We start from the raw sequence: 22,152 nt of genomic DNA, 5'->3' as shown, positions 1-22,152 counted from the left end.
CCAAGTCTCACGCCTGGTGTCCAAGACAGATAAACCCAATCTCAGAACATGGTGGCAGTTCAGAACAGGTGGGTGTCAGTGGAAAAGCCAGTATTTGTTTCCCATCCCTAATATCTACACAGACTAATGGAACCATTCACTGCACAAACAGTAATTATTTAAAGTCACTTCAAGCTGGTAATCCAGTCAACAGAATCGGCTCCAAACAGAAAGAAATGACGGTGCTCTACCCCCACCAGGTGACTACATTCGGTAATGCAGGAGAAAATAAATCCGTGGAGTCCCGGTCACAGCCCGCAGGTGGCGGTGTTGCTCCATGCAAAATAGGATTTTGATGTTAAAAAAGTGTTTTTGTCCAAATACCTTCATAAACATCGATACACAGAAACCCTGGAGAGCTATCAACAGACAGTAGTGACTGAAGTTCTGATATCGTCTTTCAGGCAGTAAATGAAGCTGAGTGATCTCATTGAGCATGGAAATAAATTCGAGGGCCTGAATGGCCACATCCTCTTCTCACTAAATAACAAAGATTCTGAGAAATTACTCGGTTAGGAAAAAAATCGTAGACAGTTTGTGGTTTTAGGTTTACTGTTTGACTGTCAAGTAGTGTTGTTGCACCAATAAACTATATTTATACAGTTTAACCATTTGATATGTTGTAATTAAAACAAAATACTGCGGATGCTGGAAATCATCTGAAGAAGAGACGTCAACTCTGTTTCTCTCCCCACAGACTGGATCTGGTGGGCACTTTTCCAGCGCTGACTGTTTTTATTGCAATTTTAATTTGCTGGTGAATAGAACAGGGAAACTTGATGTTGCAGTATCACCAGTAGCCACTAGGTGGAGGCGCTGCATGGTTTTTTGCAATCAGATTTTATTCCTGCAATACCCTTCTGGGCCAGGCGGTGGTGGTGTTGCACCGTCTAATTTTCCTTTCATCCTCACGTTCGAACTATCCACCAATGTCCCCAGTTATTTAACTATGAGGGAGTTCTTATCCTCTCTGTTAAAAGCAAAATACTGCGGATGCTGGAAATGTGAATCTCCTCTCTGTACTCGGAATACAGGCCCAGCTTTTTGAATCCACACATCAAGATCCCAAACTGGGAAATTTCACACTCCCAACCTGGGCTTTTTTGAACATTGTACAGACCGGCAGTGTGGAATTTCCCGATAGGGACTCGGTGTGTGACAGGAACATGGAAGTGGGAAGTCCAGGCTCGTGTTTATTTTCCCTCCTATTTTTCTGATCCAATTCTCTTTCCGTTGTGAAGAAAGGTCCTGCCTGAATTGTCTGATCAGCCGAGTGTTGCAGCACTTTCTGTTTTTGGTATTGCCGCCAGTCCCAGGTAGCCAGCAGCAGGTGGCGATACTGCGCTGTAAAACTTGACTGATCTTTGTACAGCTCAACATCGCCATCATCTGGCTGCAACAGGCACTACAATGAACTGCAAGGGAAAGTTAAACACTGGGAGGAATTTTCACTTTGATCAGCGGTCATAAAACAGGCGTTAGCGGATCAGCGCGTGTTTTACACCAACATTGCAGCAAACATCTGATTTCTGCTCTTTAAAATCAAGATTTCCGAACTCCCCATATCCTTGAAGAAGCTAATTTGTGTATTTGAGGTGCTGAATACCCGAGGAATCTTCTCATTTTCAGAATACAATATTAACCTGATTTTTAATATACGTGACAGTGGGAGCGATGAGAAAGGGCTGATGGAGCTGTTGCCGGATGCACACATTTTTCTGAAGAATATTAGAAAACTATCCAACAATATTTTTATCCTGTTACATTTCAGGGACATACACCGGAGATAATGATTAGGGAACAGCTTTGAGCATCTCTGCTCTGTCTGCCAGTGTGATCCTCTCAGTTTGAAGGTGGAACATGGCAGCTCAATAAGGAAAGTGTTGCAGCCATCAAGTGTGGAGATGATAGAGGCAGGGTTAAGGCACTGGGTGTGAGCTAGGTGGGGGTGGAGATAGGTGATGTTCTGGAGATATTCATAAATGAAATGAAGGGAAAGTGGGGAAATGAGTGGCAGAGGAACAGAGATGGAAAGGGGCAGATCCTCGGATTGGCCCTTTAGGGTGTGAGGAAGGAGTGTGTCAGTGTTAAACTGAGAGGGAGTGTGGAAAGAGAGTCTCAGCATGAACACTGGGGAAGGGTCAGCTTGAAGTGAGGGGGTCGAAGAGAGAAAAATATAAATTCCCAATTGCCATGGAAATGCAGTATTGTCACCCTTCAATATCTGGATTTCTCTCTCAGGTTTTCATGTTCTGGGTGCAGAGTGAGAAATGGAAACACAGAAAAAAACCCCAGCTACAGACTGGGAAACAGGTGAAGAGATGGAGGGTGGGACTGGGTGGTTTGACTGACTGAAGCAGGGTGTAAATGAAGGAAGGAGACACACAATATGTTTAATTTACATTTTATTTTAATCCTATGACGTTTATATTTGTATTGGTTTTATTTACAGTCTGATTGGGATTTTACAATTTGGAGATTAAATGACACGTTAAGTCACAACCTGTTGTCAATGGTGGTTTCTAACCTCCAACCCCTGACCTCTGCGCCTGACCCTAATCACGGGGTCAAGTCATTGTGACGTCAACGACGGTGTGCACCCCTGAGGCCCCGCCCCTTTTCCAGATCCGGATCAGAACCGGAGCAGATTCTCAGGAACTGGTTTCCATCCCAGGTCCAGAAGAAAGGATAAAGTTTCTCAGTGAATTTATTCCCAGTGAAGCTGCGGAGATGGGACTTGGTGTCCGCGCTGTAAAATGAAACTGTCCCAGACTCAAAACTGAGATAAACTCCCACCTTCCCGGGGATCTGACCGACAGGGAGACGGGATCCAGGAGAGGAGTTTATATTAAACTGATCCCCAACCCGCCCAATGGCCCAGAATCCAGTCTCCGGGCTCAGACTGACCCAGTCCCTCTCCACAGACTCTGCGGCTACTCCCAGTTTCCAGTCCCGATTCCCCTTCACCTCCACCTCCCAGTAATGTCTCCCCGATGTGAATCCCTCTGATCCCAGGGCACAGGGACAGCGCCAGTCTGTAAACCTCTTCCCGGTGTCAGGGAGACTCCTCCGGGTCCGGGTCCCGGTCCGTCTCAAACTCTTCAGATCCTCAGACACCTCGAGCCCGGGATTCGCTGTTTCCACATCCAGGGTCACAGAGACTGGGAGAGAAAAGCAGAGAATTAGAGACTGACTGGGGATCGGGGGAGAGACTCACTGGGGATCGGGGGAGAGACTCACTGGGGATCGGGGGAGAGACTCACTGGGGATCGGGGGAGAGATTCACTGGGGATCGGGGGAGAGACTCACTGGGGATCGGGGGAGAGACTCACTGGGGATCGGGGGAGAGACTCACTGGGGATCGGGGGAGAGACTCACTGGGGATCGGGGGAGAGACTCACTGGGGATCGGGGGAGAGACTCACTGGGGATCGGGGGAGAGACTCACTGGGGATCGGGGGAGAGACTCACTGGGGATCGGGGGAGAGACTCGCTGGGGATCGGGGGAGAGATTCGCTGGGGATCGGGGGGGAGACTCGCTGGGGATCGGGGGAGAGACTCGCTGGGGATCGGGGGAGAGACTCACTGGGGATCGGGGGAGAGATTCACTGGGGATCGGGGGAGAGATTCACTGGGGATCGGGGGAGAGATTCACTGGGGATCGGGGGGGAGACTCGCTGGGGATCGGGGGAGAGACTCGCTGGGGATCGGGGGAGAGACTCGCTGGGGATCGGGGGAGAGACTCGCTGGGGATCGGGGGAGAGACTCGCTGGGGATCGAGGGAGAGAGTCGCTGGGGATCGGGGGAGAGACTCGCTGGGGATCGGGGGAGAGACTCGCTGGGGATCGGGGGAGAGACTCGCTGGGGATCGGGGGAGAGACTCGCTGGGGATCGGGGGAGAGACTCGCTGGGGATCGGGGGAGAGACTCACTGGGGATCGGGGGAGACACTTAGGACCGAGATGAGGGGAAATGTCTTTACTCAGAGGGTTGTGAATCTTTGGAATTCTCTACCCCAGAGGGTTGTGGAAGTTCAGTCACTGAGTGTGTTTAAAACAGAGATTAAAGACATAAAATACCAATGACATAAAGTGTTAAGGGGATAGGGTGGGGGAAAGACATTGAAGTGTTCAATCAGCCATGATCGTATTGAGGAGCAGAGCAGGCTCGATGGGCTGAATGGCCTCCTGGTCCTAAATAAGGTCAGAGTGGGGAAAAATGGTAAAAAGACAGAATTAAGGGCTCCTTGCCTGAATGCACACAACATGCGTAACAAGATAGATGAATTGACAGCACAAATGGTGCTCAATGAATGTGATGTGACAATCATTACAGAGACTTGGCTGCAAAGTCATGATGGGGACTGAATATTCCAGGAAATATGACATTTTGGAAGGGCAGGAAGAAAGGAAGAGGAAGTGGGGTCACTCTGTCAATAAAGGATGAGACCAGAACAGGAGTGATAAATGAGCTTAGTTCAGAGAATCCAAATGTAGAATTAGCTTGGGTGGAGATCAGGAACAGCAAAGAAAGGAGTTGCTACTGGGGGTGGTTTATAGGCCCCATGAAAGTAGTTACACTGTAGGGCAGAGTATAAATCTAGATATAATGGGGCTTGTAAGAAAAGGACTGAAATAAACATGGGAGACTTTAATCTTTGGATGAATCAGATTGGCAAAGATAGCCTGGAAGATGAGTCCATAGAGTTTATTTGGGACAGTTTCTTTGAACAATACCAGGAATTGGCTATTTTAGACCTGGTAATGAGGCAGGATTAATTGATGACCTCATAGTAAAGAATCTTCTTGATAAGAGTGATCAAAAATGATTGAATTTCATATTCAATTTCAGGGTGAGAAATGTGGGTCTGAAACTTGAGCCTTAAACTTAAATTTAGGCAATTATAAAGATACGAAGACAGAGATGTTAATCTTGAATGGGAAAAACAAGTTAAGAGATTAGATGTGGCCAGCTGAGGAAGGTACAGAATATATCAAATTGAGAGGAAAGGTGTACAATGCTGTGAAGAGCACTGGTATTTCGGAAGATCGGGAAAATGATAGAAGCCAGCAAAGGATGACTGAAAAATTAATAGAGAGAAAAATCAGAGTGTGTTAACTGCCAAGAAATATGAAATATGAAAATAGACAATGAAACTTTGCACAAGTATACAAAAAAGGAAGAGAGAGTGACTAAAGTGTATTATTGGGGGTATGTGGGAGTGTGGAATTCAAAACGCAGGCAGATCAGCCATGATCTTATCGAATGGTGGAGCAAGCTCGAGGGGCCGAGTGGCCTATTCCTGCTCCTAATTCCTATGTTCGTATGTTGGTCCTTTAGGAAGTGAGACTCAGAGTTAATAACGGGAAACAAGGAAGTGGCAGAGACTTTGAACAAGTATTTTGTCTCTGTCACCACAGTGAAAAACACAAAAAAAACATCCGGAGAATACTGGAAAAACCGGGGGCAAGAGGGAGGGAGGAACTTCAAACAATTATGATCACTAGAGAAAAAATACTAGGGAAACTAATGGGATGGAAGGCTGACAAATCCCCTGGACCATCAGGCCTGCGTCCGAGAGTCTTGAAGGAGTAGCTACATAAATAGTGGCTCCACTGGCTGTAATCTCTAAAAAATTTCTACATGCTGGAAAAGCCTCAACACATTGCCAAACCTCCAATGTAACACTGCTGCTCAATAAAGGTTGGAGACAAAGAACAGGAAACTATAGGCCAGTTAGTCTAAAATCTTCCAATGGGAAAATGCTGGAATCCATTATTAAGGAGGTAGAAGCAGGACATTTAGAAAATTAGAATACAATCAGGCAGAGTCAACATGGTTTTGTGAAAGGGAAATCACATTTGACAAATTTATTAGAGTTCTTTTAGGATGTAGCAAGCAGCGATGGATAAAGGGGAACCAGAAGATGTGGTGTATTTGGATTTCCAAAAAATCATTTGACAAGGTGCCACATGAAAGGTCCATGCACAAGGTTAGAGGTCATGGTGTTAGAGGGGAAATATCTGTATGGATAGACAATTGTCTAACAGAAAGCAGAGAATCAGGATAAGTTTGTCATTTGCAGATTGACAAAGTAGCCAATGGTGTGCCACAGGGATCAGTGCCGGGGCCTCAAACACTAAAGGCCTACACTAATGACTTGGATAAAGGGATCAGTTGTATAGCAGCCAAATTTTCTGATGGTGCGAGGTTATGCCTTATTATGTAGGAGTGCAAGCTGTGAGAAGGATACAAAGAGTCTGCAAAATGATCTTTAAATAGGTTGAATGGGTGGCTAAACTTTTTCCTGATGGATAAAGTGTGGCAAAATCTGAGGTTGTCCACTTTGGCAGGGAGAATTGAAAAGCAATAGGTTAGCTAAATGGTTAGAGACTGCAGAATGTTGCAGTACAGAGGGACCTGGGTGTTCTGGTACATGAATCCCAAGAAGTTAACATACTGTTGTTAGGAAGGCAAATGGAATATTGGCCTGTATGTTGGATGGAGCATAAAAGTAGGGATGTCCTGCTACAACTATACAGGGCATTGGTGAGACCATAACTGGGTATGGTATCCAGTTTTGATCTCCTTACTTAGGGACAGACATACTTGAACTGGAGAAAGGTAAGAGAAGGTTCACTTGGCTGGTGCCTGGGATGAAGGGGTTTGTCTAATGAGGAAAGGTTGAGCAGGTTGGGTCTACACTCTGGAGTTTAGAAGCATCATGTGATCTTTGTTTTTTATTCATTCACGGGATGTGAGCTTCGCTGGCTGGGCCAGGATTTATTGCCCACCCCTAATTGCCTCTTGAGAAGGTGGTCGTGAGCTGCCTTCTTGAACCGCTGCAGTCCATGTGGTGTAGGTACACCCACAGTGCTGTTAGGGAGGGAGTTCCAGGATTTTGACCCAGCGACAGTGAAGGAACGGCGATATATTTCCAAGTCAGGATGGTGAGTGATTTGGAGGGGAACTTCCAGGTGGTGGTGTTCCCATCTATCTGCTGCCCTTGTCCTTCTAGATGGTAGTAGTCGTGGGTTTGGAAGGTGCTGTCGAGGGAGCCTTGGTAAGTTCCTGCAGTGCATCTTGTAGATGGTACACACACTGCCGCTACTGTGCGGCGGTGGTGGAGGGAGTGAATGTTTGTGGATGTGGTGCCAATCAAGCGGGGCTGCTTTGTCCTGGACGGTATCGAGCTTCTTGAGTGTTGTTGGAGCTGCACTCATCCAGGTAAGTGGGGAGTATTCCATCACACTCCTGACTTGTGCCTTGTAGATGGTGGGGATCTTATTGAAATGTATAAGATATCAAGTGGGCTTGACAGGGTGGACAATAAGAGGATGTTTCCCCTTGTGGGGGAATCTGGAACTCGGGGCTACTGTTAAAAATAAGGGGTCCTACATTTATGACAGAAAAGAAAAGGAGTGTCTTCTGGCTGAGGTTTAAATAGTGTTTGGAACACTCTTCCCCAGAGAGCAGTGGGGGCTGGGTCACTGGATATATTCAAGGCCGAGTTAGACAGGTTTTTGATCGACAAGGGAGTCTATAGTGGACAGGCAGGAAAGTGGACAATCAGATCAGCCATGATCTTATTGACTGGTGCAGCAGGCTTGAGGGGCCGAGTGGCCTCCTCCTGCACCTATTTCTTATGATCTTATAATCTTAACCTATCGACGAACTGATCCACATGAGGACAGAATCTGCAGGTCAGGTACTGGACTTATCGACCATCTCAGAACCCATCGACTGGGTGAGAGAAAGACATCTATAGTCAGGCGAGACTGCCTGCCAAGTAGGAGGTGTAGATGGAGCTGTGATGTGTGTATAAAGGTGGGAGCGAGTGGGTTTGGACATGGATTTCTCACAATGAAGAACAAGTGATTGAATCCGGTTGGGATGATCCTATGTTACTGATGGAGGGAAGACCTCTGCCCATCCTTTTGAATGTTGAGGTGCTGGCGGAGGGCTGGAGGGATGTAAATGGTACACCCCTGTCCTAAAAACAGGGCAGGGGTAGACCTGGTCAGTCAGCCTAACATCAGAGGCAGGGGAACTAATGGAGATAATGATCTGGGAGAAAGTGAATTGGTCTTTAGGAAAGTGTGAGTTCGAAATGAAAGTCAGCAGGAAATTGTAAAAGCGGAAAGATTGTTAGGCTGTGTCGCTTTGATGGTCTGGTGGAGAGATTGGATGAGGAGAGTGTGGCTGATCTATTCAGCAACTTAAAAAAAGCATTTCACAAGGTCCCACATGAGACTTATCAATAACGTTAAAACTTGGGATTAGAGGGACATGGATACAGATCTGGCTAAGAGACAGAAAGCGGAGAATAGCGGAGAGTGTTAGACAGGAGGGGAGTATACAGCGGGGAGTGTTAGACAGGAGGGGAGTATACAGCGGGGAGAGTTAGACAGGAGGGGAGTATACAGCGGGGAGTGTTAGACAGGAGGGGAGTATACAGCGGGGAGAGTTAGACAGGAGGGGAGTATACAGCGGGGGGAGTGTTAGACAGGAGGGGAGTATACAGCGGGGGGAGTGTTAGACAGGAGGGGAGTATACAGCGGGGAGAGTTAGACAGGAGGGGAGTATACAGCGGGGGGAGTGTTAGACAGGAGGGGAGTATACAGCGGGGAGAGTTAGACAGGAGGGGAGTATACAGCGGGGAGAGTTAGACAGGAGGGGAGTATACAGCGGGGGGAGTGTTAGACAGGAGGGGAGTATACAGCGGGGAGTGTTAGACAGGAGGGGAGTATACAGCGGGGAGTGTAAGACAGGAGGGGAGCATACATCGGGGAGAGTTAGACAGAATGGGAGGATACAGCGGCAAGTGTTAGACAGGAGGGGAGTATACAGCGGGGAGTGTTAGACAGGAGAGGAGTATACAGCGGGGAGAGTTAGACAGGAGAGGAGTATACAGCGGGGAGAGTTAGACAGGAGGGGAGTATAGAGGGGGAGAGTTAGATAGCAGGGGAGTATACAGCGGGGGGAGTGTTAGACAGGAGGGGAGTATACAACGGGGAGTGTTAGACAGGAGGGGAGTATACTGCGGGGAGAGTTAGACAGGAGGGGAGTATACAGCAGGGAGATTTAGACAGGAGGGGAGTATACAGCGGGGAGTGTTATACAGGAGGGGAGTATACAGCGGGGAGTGTTATACAGGAGGGGAGTATACAGCGGGGAGTGTTAGACAGGATGGGAGTATACAGTGGGGAAAGTTAGACAGGAGGGGAGTATACAGCAGGGAGTGTTAGACAGGAGGGGAGTATACAGCGGGGAGTGTTAGATAGGAGGGGCGTATACAGCGGGGAGAGTTAGACAGGAGGGGAGTATACAGCGGGGAGTGTTAGACAGGAGGGGAGTATACAGTGGGGAGAGTTAGACAGGAGGGGAGTATACAGCGGGGTTTGGTATACAGGAGGGGTGTATACAGCGGGGAGTGGTAATAGGAGGGGAGTATATAGCGCGGAGTGTTAGACAGGAGGGGAGTATACAGCGGGGAGTTGTATACAGGATGGGAGTATACAGCGGGGAGTGTTAGACAGGAGGGGAGTATACAGCGGGGAGAGTTATACAGGAGGGGAGTATACAGCGGGGAGTGGTATACAGGAGGGGAGTATACAGCAGGGAGTGTTAGACAGGAGGGGAGTATACAGCGGGGAGAGTTAGACAGGAGGGGAGTATACAGCGGGGGGAGTGTTAGACAGGAGGGGAGTATACAGCGGGGGGAGTGTTAGACAGGAGGGGAGTATACAGCGGGGAGTGTTAGACAGGAGGGGAGTATACAGCGGGGAGTGTTAGACAGGAGGGGAGTATACAGCGGGGGGAGTGTTAGACAGGAGGGGAGTATACAGCGGGGGGAGTGTTAGACAGGAGGGGAGTATACAGCGGGGAGTGTTAGACAGGAGGGGAGTATACAGCGGGGAGTGTTAGACAGGAGGGGAGTATACAGCGGGGGGAGTGTTAGACAGGAGGGGAGTATACAGCGGGGAGTGTTAGACAGGAGGGGAGTATACAGCGGGGGGAGTGTTAGACAGGAGGGGAGTATACAGCGGGGAGAGTTAGACAGGAGGGGAGTATACAGCGGGGAATGTTAGCTACGAGGTGAGTATACAGCGGGGTGTGTTACACAGGAGGGGAGTATACAGGGGTGTTCCCCCGGGCGTCAATATTAGGATCATTGATCTTTTTGACATATATACGAATGGACAGGACTTGGGGAATTCAGTGCCCAACTTGAAAGTTTATAGGTGATACAAAACTCACAAGTGTATTAAACAGCAAAAATGATAGTTACAGGTTTCAGCACCACAGAGACAGGCAGAGAAGTATGCAGGACACAGGGAAGGTGTAATTTAACACAGAGACAGGCAGTGAAGTGGGCAGGACACAGGGAAGGTGTAATTTAAGACAGAGACAGGCAGTGAAGTGGGCAGGAGACAGGGAAGGTGTAATTTAACACAGAGACAGGCAGTGAAGTGGGCAGGACACAGGAAAGGTGTAATTTAACACAGAGACAGGCATTGAAGTGGGCAGGACACAGGGAAGGTGTAATTTAACAGAGAGACAGGCAGAGAAGTGGGCAGGATACAGGGAAGGTGTAATTTAACACAGAGTCAGGCAGTGGTGGGCAGCAAACAGGGAATGTGTAATTTAACAGAGAGACAGCCAGTGAAGTGGGCAGGACACGGGGAAGGTCTAATTTAACACAGAGACAGGCATTGAAGTGGGCAGGAAACAGCGAAGGTGTAATTTAACACAGAGACAGGCAATGAAGTGGGCAGGACACAGCGAAGGTGTAATTTAACACAGAGACAGGCAGTGAAGAGGGCATGTCACAGTGAAGGTGTAATTTAACACAGAGACAGGCAGTGAAGTGGGCAGTACACAGGGAAGGTGTAATTTAAAACAGAGAAAGTCAGTGAAGTGGGCAGGACACAGGGAAGGTGTAATTTAACACAGAGAAATGCAGTGAATTGGGCAGGACACAGGGGAAGTGTAATTTAACACAGAGACAGGCAATGAAGTGGGCAGGACACAGGGAAGGTGTAATCTAACACAGAGACAGGCAGTGAAGTGGGCAGGACACAGGGAAGGTGTAATTTAACACAGAGACAGGCAGTGAAGTGGGCAGGAAATAGCGAAGGTGTAATTTAACACAGAGACAGGTAATGAAGAGGGCAGGACACAGCGAAGGTGTAATTTAACACGGAGAGAGGCAGTGAAGTGGGCAGGTCACAGGGAAGGTGTAATTTAACACAGAGACAGGCAGTGAAATGGGCAGGACACAGGGAAGGTGTAATTTAACACAGAGACAGGCAGTGAAGTGGGCAGGACACAGGGAAGGTGTAATTTAACACAGAGACAGGCAGTGAAGTGTGCAGGACACAGGGAAGATGTAATTTAACACAGAGACAGGCAGTGAAGTGGGCAGGACACAGGGAAGGTGTAAGTTAACACAGAGACAGGCAGTGAAGTCGGCAGGACACAGGGAAGGTGTAATTTAACACAGAGACAGACAGTGAAGTCGGCAGGACACAGGGAAGGTGTAATTTAACACAGAGACAGGCATTGAAGTGGGCAGGACACAGGGAAGGTGTAATTTAACACAGAGACAGGCAGTGAAGTGGGCAGGATACAGGGAAGGTGTAATTTAACACAGAGTCAGGCAGTGGTGGGCAGGAACAGGGAATGTGTAATTTAACAGAGAGACAGGCAGTGAAGTGGGCAGGACACAGGGAAGGTGCAATTTAACACAGAGACAGGCAGTGAAGTGGGCAGGAAACAGCGAAGGTATAATTTAACAGAGACAGGCAGTGAAGTGGGCAGGTCACAGGAAAAGTGTAATTTAACACAGAGACAGGCAGTGAAGTGGGCAGGACACAGGGAAGGTGTAATTTAAAACAGAGACAGTCAGTCAGGTGGGCAGGACACAGGGAACGTGTAATTTAACACCGAGACACGCAGTGAATTGGGCAGGACACAGGGAAGGTGTAATTTTACTCAGAGACAGGCGGTGAAGTGGGCAGGACACAGGGAATGTGGAATTTAACACAGAGACAGGCAGTGAAGTGGGAAAGACACAGGGAAGGTGTAATTTAACACAGAGACAGGCAGTGAAGTGGGCAGGACACAGGGAAGGTGTAATTTAACACAGAGACAGGCAGTGAAGTGGGCAGGAAACAGCGAAGGTGTAATTTAACACAGAGACAGGTAATGAAGAGGGCAGGACACAGCGAAGGTGTAATTTAACACAGAGACAGGCAGTGAAGTGGGCAGGACACAGGGAAGGTGTAATTTAACACAGAGACAGTCAGTGAAGTGGGCGGGACACAGGGAATGTGTAAATTAACAAGGAGACGGGCAGTGAAGTGGGCAGGACACAGGGAAGGTGTAATTTAACACAGAGACAGGCAGTGAAGTGGGCAGGACATTGGTAAGTGTAATTTAACACAGAGACAGGCAGTGAAGTTGGCAGGATACAGGGAAGGTGTAATTTAACACAGAGACAGGCAATGAAGTGGGCAGGACACAGGGAAGGTGTAATTCAACACAGAGACAGGCAGTGAAGTGGGCAGGACACAGGAAAGGTGTAATTTAACACAGAGACAGGCAGTGAAGTGGGCAGGACACAGGAAAGGTGTAATTTAACACAGAGACAGGCAGTGAAGTGGGCAGGATACAGGGAAGGTGTAATTTAACACAGAGACAGGCAGTGGTGGGCAGGAAACAGGGAATGTGTAATTTAACACAGAGACAGGCAGTGAAGTGGGCAGGACACAGGGAAGGTGTAATTTAACACAGAGACAGGCAGTGAAGTGAGCAGGAAACAGCGAAGGTGTAATTTAACACAGAGACAGGTAATGAAGATGGCAGGACACAGCGAATGTGTAATTTAACACAGAGACAGGCAGTGAATTGGGCAGGACACAGGGAAGGTGTAATTTAACTCAGAGACAGGCAGTGAAGTGGGAAGGACACACGGAAGGTGTAAGTTAAAACAGAGACAGGCAATGAAGTGGGCAGGACACAGTGAAGGTATAATTTAACACAGAGACAGGCAGTGAAGTGGGCAGGACACAGGGAAGGTGTAATTTAACACAGAGGCAGGCAGTGAAGTGGGCAGGACACAGGGAAGATGTAATTTAACGCAGAGACAGGCAGTGAAGTGGGCAGGACAAAGGGAAGGTGTAAGTTAACACAGAGACAGTCAGTGAAGTGGGCAGGACACAGGGAAGGTGTAATTTAACACAGAGACAGGCAGTGAAGTGGGCCGTTCACAGGGAAGGTGTAATTTAACACAGAGACAGGCAGTGAAGTGGGCAGGACACAGTGACGGTGTAATTTAACACAGAGACAGGGAGTGAAGTGGACAGGACACAGGGAAGGTGTAATTTAACACAGAGACAGGAAGTGAAGTGATCAGGACACAGAGATGTTGTAATTTAACACAGGGACAGGCAGTGTAGTGGGTAGGACACAGGGAAGGTGTAATTTAACACAGCGACAGGCAGTGAAGTGGGCAGGACACAGGGAAGGTGTAATTTAACACAGAGACAGGCAGTGAAGTGGGCAGGAAACAGGGAAGGTGTAATTTAAGACAGAGACAGGCAGTGAAGTGGGCAGGACACAGGGAAGGTGTAATTTAACACAGAGACAGGCAGTGAAGTGGGCAGGACACAGGAAAGGTGTAATTTAACACAGAGACAGGCAGTGAAGTGGGCAGGATACAGGGAAGGTGTAATTTAACACAGAGACAGGCAGTGGTGGGCAGGAAACAGGGAATGTGTAATTTAACACAGAGACAGGCAGTGAAGTGGGCAGGACACAGGGAAGGTGTAATTTAACACAGAGACAGGCAGTGAAGTGAGCAGGAAACAGCGAAGGTGTAATTTAACACAGAGACAGGTAATGAAGATGGCAGGACACAGCGAATGTGTAATTTAACACAGAGACAGGCAGTGAATTGGGCAGGACACAGGGAAGGTGTAATTTAACTCAGAGACAGGCAGTGAAGTGGGAAGGACACACGGAAGGTGTAAGTTAAAACAGAGACAGGCAATGAAGTGGGCAGGACACAGTGAAGGTATAATTTAACACAGAGACAGGCAGTGAAGTGGGCAGGACACAGGGAAGGTGTAATTTAACACAGAGGCAGGCAGTGAAGTGGGCAGGACACAGGGAAGATGTAATTTAACGCAGAGACAGGCAGTGAAGTGGGCAGGACAAAGGGAAGGTGTAAGTTAACACAGAGACAGTCAGTGAAGTGGGCAGGACACAGGGAAGGTGTAATTTAACACAGAGACAGGCAGTGAAGTGGGCCGTTCACAGGGAAGGTGTAATTTAACACAGAGACAGGCAGTGAAGTGGGCAGGACACAGTGACGGTGTAATTTAACACAGAGACAGGGAGTGAAGTGGACAGGACACAGGGAAGGTGTAATTTAACACAGAGACAGGAAGTGAAGTGATCAGGACACAGAGATGTTGTAATTTAACACAGGGACAGGCAGTGTAGTGGGTAGGACACAGGGAAGGTGTAATTTAACACAGCGACAGGCAGTGAAGTGGGCAGGACACAGGGAAGGTGTAATTTAACACAGAGACAGGCAGTGAAGTGGGCAGGAAACAGGGAAGGTGTAATTTAAGACAGAGACAGGCAGTGAAGTGGGCAGGACACAGGGAAGGTGTAATTTAACACAGGGACAGCCAGTGAAGTGACAGGACACAGGGAAGGTGTAATTTAACACAGAGACAGGCAGTGCAGTGGGCAGGACACAGGGAAGGTGTAAGTTAACACAGAGACCAGCAGTGAAGTGGGCAGGACACAGGGAAAGTGTAATTTAACACAGAGACATGCGGTGAAGTGTGCAGGACACATGGAAGGTGTAATTTAACACAGAGACAGACAGTGAAGTGGGCAGGACACAGGGAAGGTGTAATTTAACACAGAGACAGACAGTGAAGTGGGCAGGACACAGGGAAGGTGTAATTTAACACAGAGACAGGTGAAGCGATACATTCTGGTCGGGGGTTTTCTTGCTGACTCCTGGTGATGGGGTGGGGGTCCCTTATTCGCTCAGTTTACCATCGAGGCACCTGGAACTGGGAGTGTTGTAATCTGCTGAAACATCTCCCCCTGCCCCCATACCCTTACCCCCTGCCCCCATACCCTTACCCCCTGCCCCCATACCCTTACCCCCTGCCCCCATACCCTTACCCCCTGCCCCCATACCCTTACCCTCTGCCCCCATACCCTTACCCCCTGCCCCCATGGACCTTATCCCCTGCCCCCATACCCTTACCCCCTGCCCCCATACCCTTACCCCCTGCCCCCATACCCTTACCCCCTGCCCCCATACCCTTACCCCCTGCCCCCATACCCTTACCCCCTGCCCCCATGGACCTTATCCCCTGCCCCCATGGACCTTATCCCCTGCCCCCATACCCTTACCCCCTGCCCCCATACCCTTACCCCCTGCCCCCATACCCTTACCCCCTGCCCCCATACCCTTACCCTCTGCCCCCATACCCTTACCCCCTGCCCCCATACCCTTACCCCCTGCCCCCATACCCTTACCCCCTGCCCCCATACCCTTACCCTCTGCCCCCATACCCTTACCCCCTGCCCCCATGGACCTTATCCCCTGCCCCCATACCCTTACCCCCTGCCCCATACACTTCCCCCCTGCCCGCATACACTTACCCCCTGCCCCCATACCCTTACCCCCTGCCCCCATACCCTTACCCCCTGCCCCCATACCCTTACCCCCTGCCCCCATGGACCTTATCCCCTGCCCCCATACCCTTACCCCCTGCCCCCATGGACCTTATCCCCTGCCCCCATACCCTTACCCCCTGCCCCCATGGACCTTATCCCCTGCCCCCATACCCTTACCCCCTGCCCCATACACTTCCCCCCTGCCCCCATACACTTACCCCCTGCCCCCATACTCTTACCCCCTGCCCCCATACACTTACCCCCTGCCCCATACCCTTAGCCCCTGCCCCCATGGACCTTATTCCCCTGCCCCCATACCCTTACTGCCTGCACCCATACCCTTACCCCCTGCCCCATACCCTTACCCCCTGCCCCTATGCCCTCCAGCCCACAAACACTCTCCCACCATCACTTACCCTCTGTGCCTGAGTCCCTCTATGAACCTGGGCCTTGTCTGTAGGAGTCAGACCGAGGGCAGGAGCTGCCTGTCCAGTGGCCATTCAGTATAGCTGCCAATCGCTGACTGGCAGGGCATCCACACTGGCTCCTTGACCCTGGGGTAGGCGCACTGCAGTCCTGTGAGTGGCACAGTGAGGTGGTGGGCAGGACCCTGTCACCTCCAGTAAGTGCCAGCCTCTCATTTTGCTCTCTGTGGACAGAATGATTCAAACGATAAGGTGTAAGTCAGGAGAAAGGAGTTTATCTGAGCTTTACCAGGGTTAATGGAATCCAGCATCTCTCCCCACACTGGACACGGAAAAGGGCTGTTGAGTCTTTCGATGGACAGGACACCATCTACTAGTGACACCATTTCCAACTCCTCGCTAATCCTGTAAATATTAAACAGTTGATTACAAATTGACCATAAACAGTGTCCTGAGTAATTTTAGCAAAACTTGCACTGAGTTTCAGAAAAATCCAGGTCCTACCTCCTCTTCCGAGCTGCTTCCTCCTGAAATAAACAAAGCCCAAATCTGAGTTGACATACACACATACGAACATTCGAATTAGGAGCAGGAATAGGCCATTCAGCCCCTCGAACCTGCTCCCCCATTCTATAACATCCTGGCTGATCTGATTGTAACCTCAACCCCACATTCCTGTCTTCCCCCGATAACCTTCTACCCCCTTGTTCATCGAGAATCTACCCAGCTCGGTCTTAAAAATATTCACAGACTCTGTTTCCACCACCTGTTGTGGAAGAGAATCCAAAGGTTCACCACCCTCTATATCCAGAAAGCAGTGACTGACACTCACGTTGTTCCAAACTCCATTAGCATTGTCAAATCTGATTGCTGCAGACAGGGAACAGAACAAGGGGTATTACACAAAAGGTAACACAGGACGATGCATTAAAAAAACTGCACAAGAACTGAGAGGCTACATTAAAAGATTATTGACCTTTACTCTCCAAAAAGGGAGACCTGAGAGAGGACTTTAGAATTATGACAGGGGTCGATTCAATGGATTCGTTGAAGATGTTTCCAATTGTGGGGAGTCCAGAAATAGGGACTATAAACATGGCACCTTAATGCGTTTTACAGCCAGTATGTTGTTGGTGTAATCATTGTGTAACGTAGGAAACTCAGCAGCCAATTTGAGCACAGCAAGAGCACAATGTGAACATGCCCATAGAATCGGTTTTGTGTGTGTGAGATGTTGACTGAGGGATAAATATTGGTTAGGACGCCAGGGATAACTCCGCTGCTTTTCTTCCAAATAGTGCCCTGGAATCTTTTACAACCACTTGAGAGGGCAGAATGGGGCCTCGGCTTAATATGTCATCCGAAAGACGGCACCTCCGGCAGTGCAGCACTCCCTCCTCAACCTTCTTACTCGGAGGAAAGAGCCTTTCCAGTTAAATAATTTGGGTCAGTTTCGATGAGTCTTATATCTGAATACAAGGCATCTGTGTTCAGAACCGTCAAGTTCTTTTCTTCCCTTTATTGCCATCAGCCCATAAGTTATTTTATCTCCTTTCTTTTGCTGATTTGGTGACCCATGTAGACGCCCAAGAAGGGGAAGCAGCAGCAGCAGAAGGTGCTCTGAAAAGTTGCAGCTAATTGCCACTGCCGTTTGCTGCTCTCGGGGTTTCTGCCGGACTCGAGTTAAAGGTTTGGGAATTGGCATATGTGGACCTTTTTTTCACTCCAGACGTCTCTCTGGACAGCTCGGCAGATTGAGAGGGGGGGTTGTTGCTCGTCTCAGGGCTGCCTTTGGTTTGAGAATTGGTGTCGGGGACATTCTCCCGCCTGTTTCTGAACTTCGGTGTGAGTTTACTTCGCTGACAGAGGAGGAGAGGAGAAAGGAGGCGAAACTAGCAGCAAAAACTTGCCCTTAATTGCATCGCTCATAACGAACTGGGCAAAAGCACATCAACACAACCTGTGCATTGCAATGTATTGGTATATTTACCAGTGAAATGCAGGCATCGTCCCAGTCAATTGTGCAACCGATGTGTTCATGTTAAACAAATGTATTAATGTTACTATTTCCATTATTTTTAAATCTACAACTAATACCTTGTTAGTCTTTCCACCCCACCCCCACTAGAGCTGTACCTTGAGTGTCCTGCCATCCATTCTTAATTAGCACTTTTCTTAGATAATATCACCACCTTTAACACCTCTCTGTTCCTTTGTCTGTAACATCTTTTGATTAACTGCTCCTATCACTGCTTGCTTGTCCCTACAACCACCCCACCCCCCAACTTCTCTCCCCCCGCCCCCCACCTTAAACCAGCTTATATTGCACCCCTCTCCTAACTACACTCAGTTCTGCTGAAGGGTCGTGAGGACTCGAAACATCGACTCTTTTCTTCTCCACCGATGCTGCAGACCTGTTGAGTTTTTCCAGGTAATTCTGTTTTTGTTTTGAACATCAGCCTCTTGTCTGTTTCACAGAACCAGCTCCAGCTCCTCCACATGCTCCTCACACTGAAGATTCAGTTGTAATTGTCGAGCTTTCTCAGCCAGACTCGCTAAGGCCCAGTTTATCCTGAGGCTTCTCTCTGGCAACCCCTGTCTACATTCCGGGCAGGAATTCTTCTGCTTCTCCCAACACTGGGTGACACAGGAGCAGCAGAAGCTGTGTCCACACTCCAGGGAAACCGCGTCGGTGAAGAAATCGAGCCAAATGGAACAGACCGTTTCCTCGGTCCAACTCTCCTCCTGCCGCCTGGAAGCCATGTTCACACTCAGCTCTTCCTGATTCAAACCACTTTCAGTTTCAATGTTCCTGCGCTGCTGCTGAACACATTCAGTTCGGTAATTCCCTCAGGACTTTCACTGCAATACACAGGAATTATTGTTATTTGCTGTTCCAGGTCCAGCCCACTCTGAGACCTGGAGACAAACCCCAGAGCGGAATGAATGAAGATTCGACAGGGTTAGAGGGACTGACAGGGAATAATTGAACCCAGGCGGTGAGAGTTGGTAGTGGGGGCGGGTGGAGAGAGGATGGGAGGAGGTGGGGATTTTGTCCTGTGAGTGACTGGCAGATGCTGCTCTCCTTCATATACTTCTGTCTCAAAGCAGCACCAGGCATGGATGGCCAAGCTGGGTTTTACTATGTGGGAAACACAGACTGAAGCATATTGTCCAGCTCCTCCTGACCTCTCCCTTCAAATCCACGATGATTCTCTCAATCCTCACTTTGCTAGTCACACCATTTAAATGAAATCCCTCATCCCTGGTCCCATTCCGGTAAATCTCCCCTTGCACCATCCCTTCAGCCTTGACATCCTTCCCAAAGTGCGGTGCCCAAATCGGCTGTAACACCATTTCTCCGGGGACGCTGCAGGTTCCAAGTAAATACAGTGGACAGTCTAGAGAATCTACCCATGGAAATTCAACCTCAAGTTTTTTAATCAAACTCTACAGACTATCGCAATTCTCCCTTAGATTGTATCTTCCTCCCCCGGTGACGGGGAGAGGTAGGGGTTAAGGTGATATGAGGTATCCATGAGACCCAGTGTCCTTCACTTCAATGTGCAACACATTTTCACTGCGCCGTGTAACTGAATTCACAAACTGAAAGTGGATCCAGTGTCAGCATCAAGGACTCCTAGACCAGTGATCAGACAGGATCTCCACAATGTACCATCGATCCAGCATCAGAGCACGGTCACCAGGAATTCCCAGTGTGACTCCCTCCATACATCTCACCAGCTTTGGCCAGTCATCTGTTCAGTTACCAGGAGGTTGGTGCTGTGGGTCCTATGGGCTCTACTCCCACTCCACAGACCCGTGTGAAAGTTTATAACAAACAGGGAGTCCATTCTGTGTTATGATAAAAGCAAAATACTGCGGATGCTGGAAATCTGAAACAAAAACAGAAAATGCTGGGAAAACTCAGCAGGTCTGGCAGTGTCCGTGGAGAGAGAAACAGAGTTAACGTTTCGAGTCCAATCTCAGAGGAGAATTCCATATCCCACCCAATCCTCTCCTGAAAATACCATTCCTGTAGACTGCACATTAGTTTGACAGAATATCATCAACTAACCTTGTGCATCTCTTCAGAAGCAGCTCACCATTCACACAGCAAAGCGCCCAGACCTGACACAAACTCTTTCTGATATAGAGGCGGAGAGAGGAATAGAGAAACCGATTTCTACCCTGTTTCATCCCAAGGACATTCCCGACCCTCCTGTCAGTTCCTCAGGTCTCCATCCTTCACCCAGGAACTTTCTTCCGACCACTCGCCTCTTTCATCACACGTGAGATTTCGCAGCGCCAGATGTTGCTGCAGATGTTGAGTGAAGAGCCGTGGAGTGTTACCTGCAGCAAAGCCCAGTCTTGACTGATCAGCCACTCGGGGCTGTCTGTCCCACTATCCACGGGGAGGCTGACTCAGCACAGGCAGGGCAGGCTTTGATGAACATCTCCCACTCCTGATCTTCCTCCTGACAGTGCCGTATCAGGCAGGGTGTTGATTGGTTGAGCGGTGACTGTGGTGACTGGCTGTGCCGAGATTGTTAACCTTCTCCACGGCAGCCGCTGGCTGGGTCTCTGGAGCTGCCGCTGGAACCATTCCTGTAAGTTGTAGTTCCCAGAAACTGGCTGTTCACAGAGTTATCTCCCTTTAATGGGGCGGGTCAATGTAACCTGGCAACATTCAACTGACTTCATCTGGGACAAGGATTCACCGAAAATGAAAATATAAAAAGAAACAGCAGAGAGCGGAGGAGGGGCCAGACGAGACCAGGTTAACCAGGAACTAAATGTCCAGTCAACAAATAGAATTATAGAACAGACGTGTGAAGAGGTAGTTAGGAGTCACACCTAGCACAAAGGAAGATGGTTGTGGTTGTTGGAGGTCAGTCATCTCAGCTCCAGGACATCACTGCAGGAGTTCCTCAGGGTAGTGTCCTCGGCCCAACCATCTTCAGCTGCTTCATCAATGACCTTCCTTCCATCATAAGGTCAGAAGTGGGGATGTTCGCTGATGATTGCACAATATTCAGCACCATTCACAACTCCTCAGATACTGAAGCAGTCCGTGTCCAAATGCAGCAAGACCTGGACAATATCCAGGCTTGGGCTGACAAGTGGCAAGTAACGTTCACGCCACACAAGGGTCAGGCAATGACCATCTCCAACAAGAGAGAATCCAACCATCGCCCCTTGGTGTTCAATGGCATTCCCATCACTGAATCTCCCAAATCACCTGTGACCAGTCCCTCTTGTGCTCATGATAGCGCTCACTCACTTAAACTTACATTTGGAAGTGCTGCATCTTGGTGTGCCCCCACCCTCCCTCCCTCGCTGGAAGCGGCATTGGAGACAGCATGCTGACTCTGCTGTCTTATTGGCCTTGATGACCTTAGCGGTCGTCCTCTGGCCAGTGGAGCCTGTGCTGGCCCCGCCGGGGAGGAAGTGGTCAGTGGCATGGCTGGCATCTCCCCAGATGCCACAGTCACTGGCAGAGGGGTGGAGGAGCTGCTGCCATCATCCAGAATGCCTCAGTGCCAGTATGGGAGATGGATGAGGCACCCAGTATCCCAGCTAGGTGCCCGTCCATCAATGGCAAGCAGGGAGGTCCAGAGCGACCTCACATTGGCGCACAAGCTGTTTGTCGTCTCTGCGGGCTCCTCTCAGGACCACCTGAGGTCATTGCCGATGTGAGGGCTTGCAGGTCCAAGCGCAACCCCAGGAACCCCTGATTCTGTCCCTGGAGCTGCCTCTCCATGAGAGTTGCCACTCTATCAATGGAGGAGGTAGTGCGTTCAGCCATGAGGGTCAACACAGTGCTTATGCTCCTCATGGGCTCCTCCACAACAGAGACCATGGCACGCATACCCTCATGGATCTCTGCCAGATTCTCCCACATATCCTGCTGGACATCTGCCACCTAATAGATGACCCCAGAGGCTCATCACCTGCTTTTGACTCAGCATCATC

At 49.2% G+C, this 22,152-nt stretch overlaps 1 protein-coding gene across 1 annotated transcript; it reads right to left on the bottom strand.

The window, feature by feature from the left end:
* Window positions 1-2,451: 2,451 nt before the first annotated feature.
* On the bottom strand, window positions 2,452-16,600 carry LOC144673647 (zinc-binding protein A33-like). Its single transcript, XM_078535379.1, has 2 exons — window positions 16,466-16,600; window positions 2,452-3,200 (listed from the first exon to the last, which is right to left on the bottom strand). The coding sequence occupies exons 1-2, from the start codon at window positions 16,560-16,562 to the stop codon at window positions 2,623-2,625; spliced, it is 675 nt and encodes a 224-aa protein (XP_078391505.1). The 5' UTR covers window positions 16,563-16,600; the 3' UTR covers window positions 2,452-2,622.
* Window positions 16,601-22,152: the final 5,552 nt, after the last annotated feature.

The sequence above is a fragment of the Cetorhinus maximus genome, unplaced genomic scaffold (genome assembly GCF_964194155.1).
Source record: "Cetorhinus maximus unplaced genomic scaffold, sCetMax3.hap1.1 HAP1_SCAFFOLD_418, whole genome shotgun sequence".
Lineage (NCBI taxonomy): Eukaryota > Metazoa > Chordata > Chondrichthyes > Lamniformes > Cetorhinidae > Cetorhinus > Cetorhinus maximus.
The sequence above is the reverse complement of the archived record's forward strand: the minus strand, read 5'-3'. Positions and strand labels throughout refer to the sequence as shown.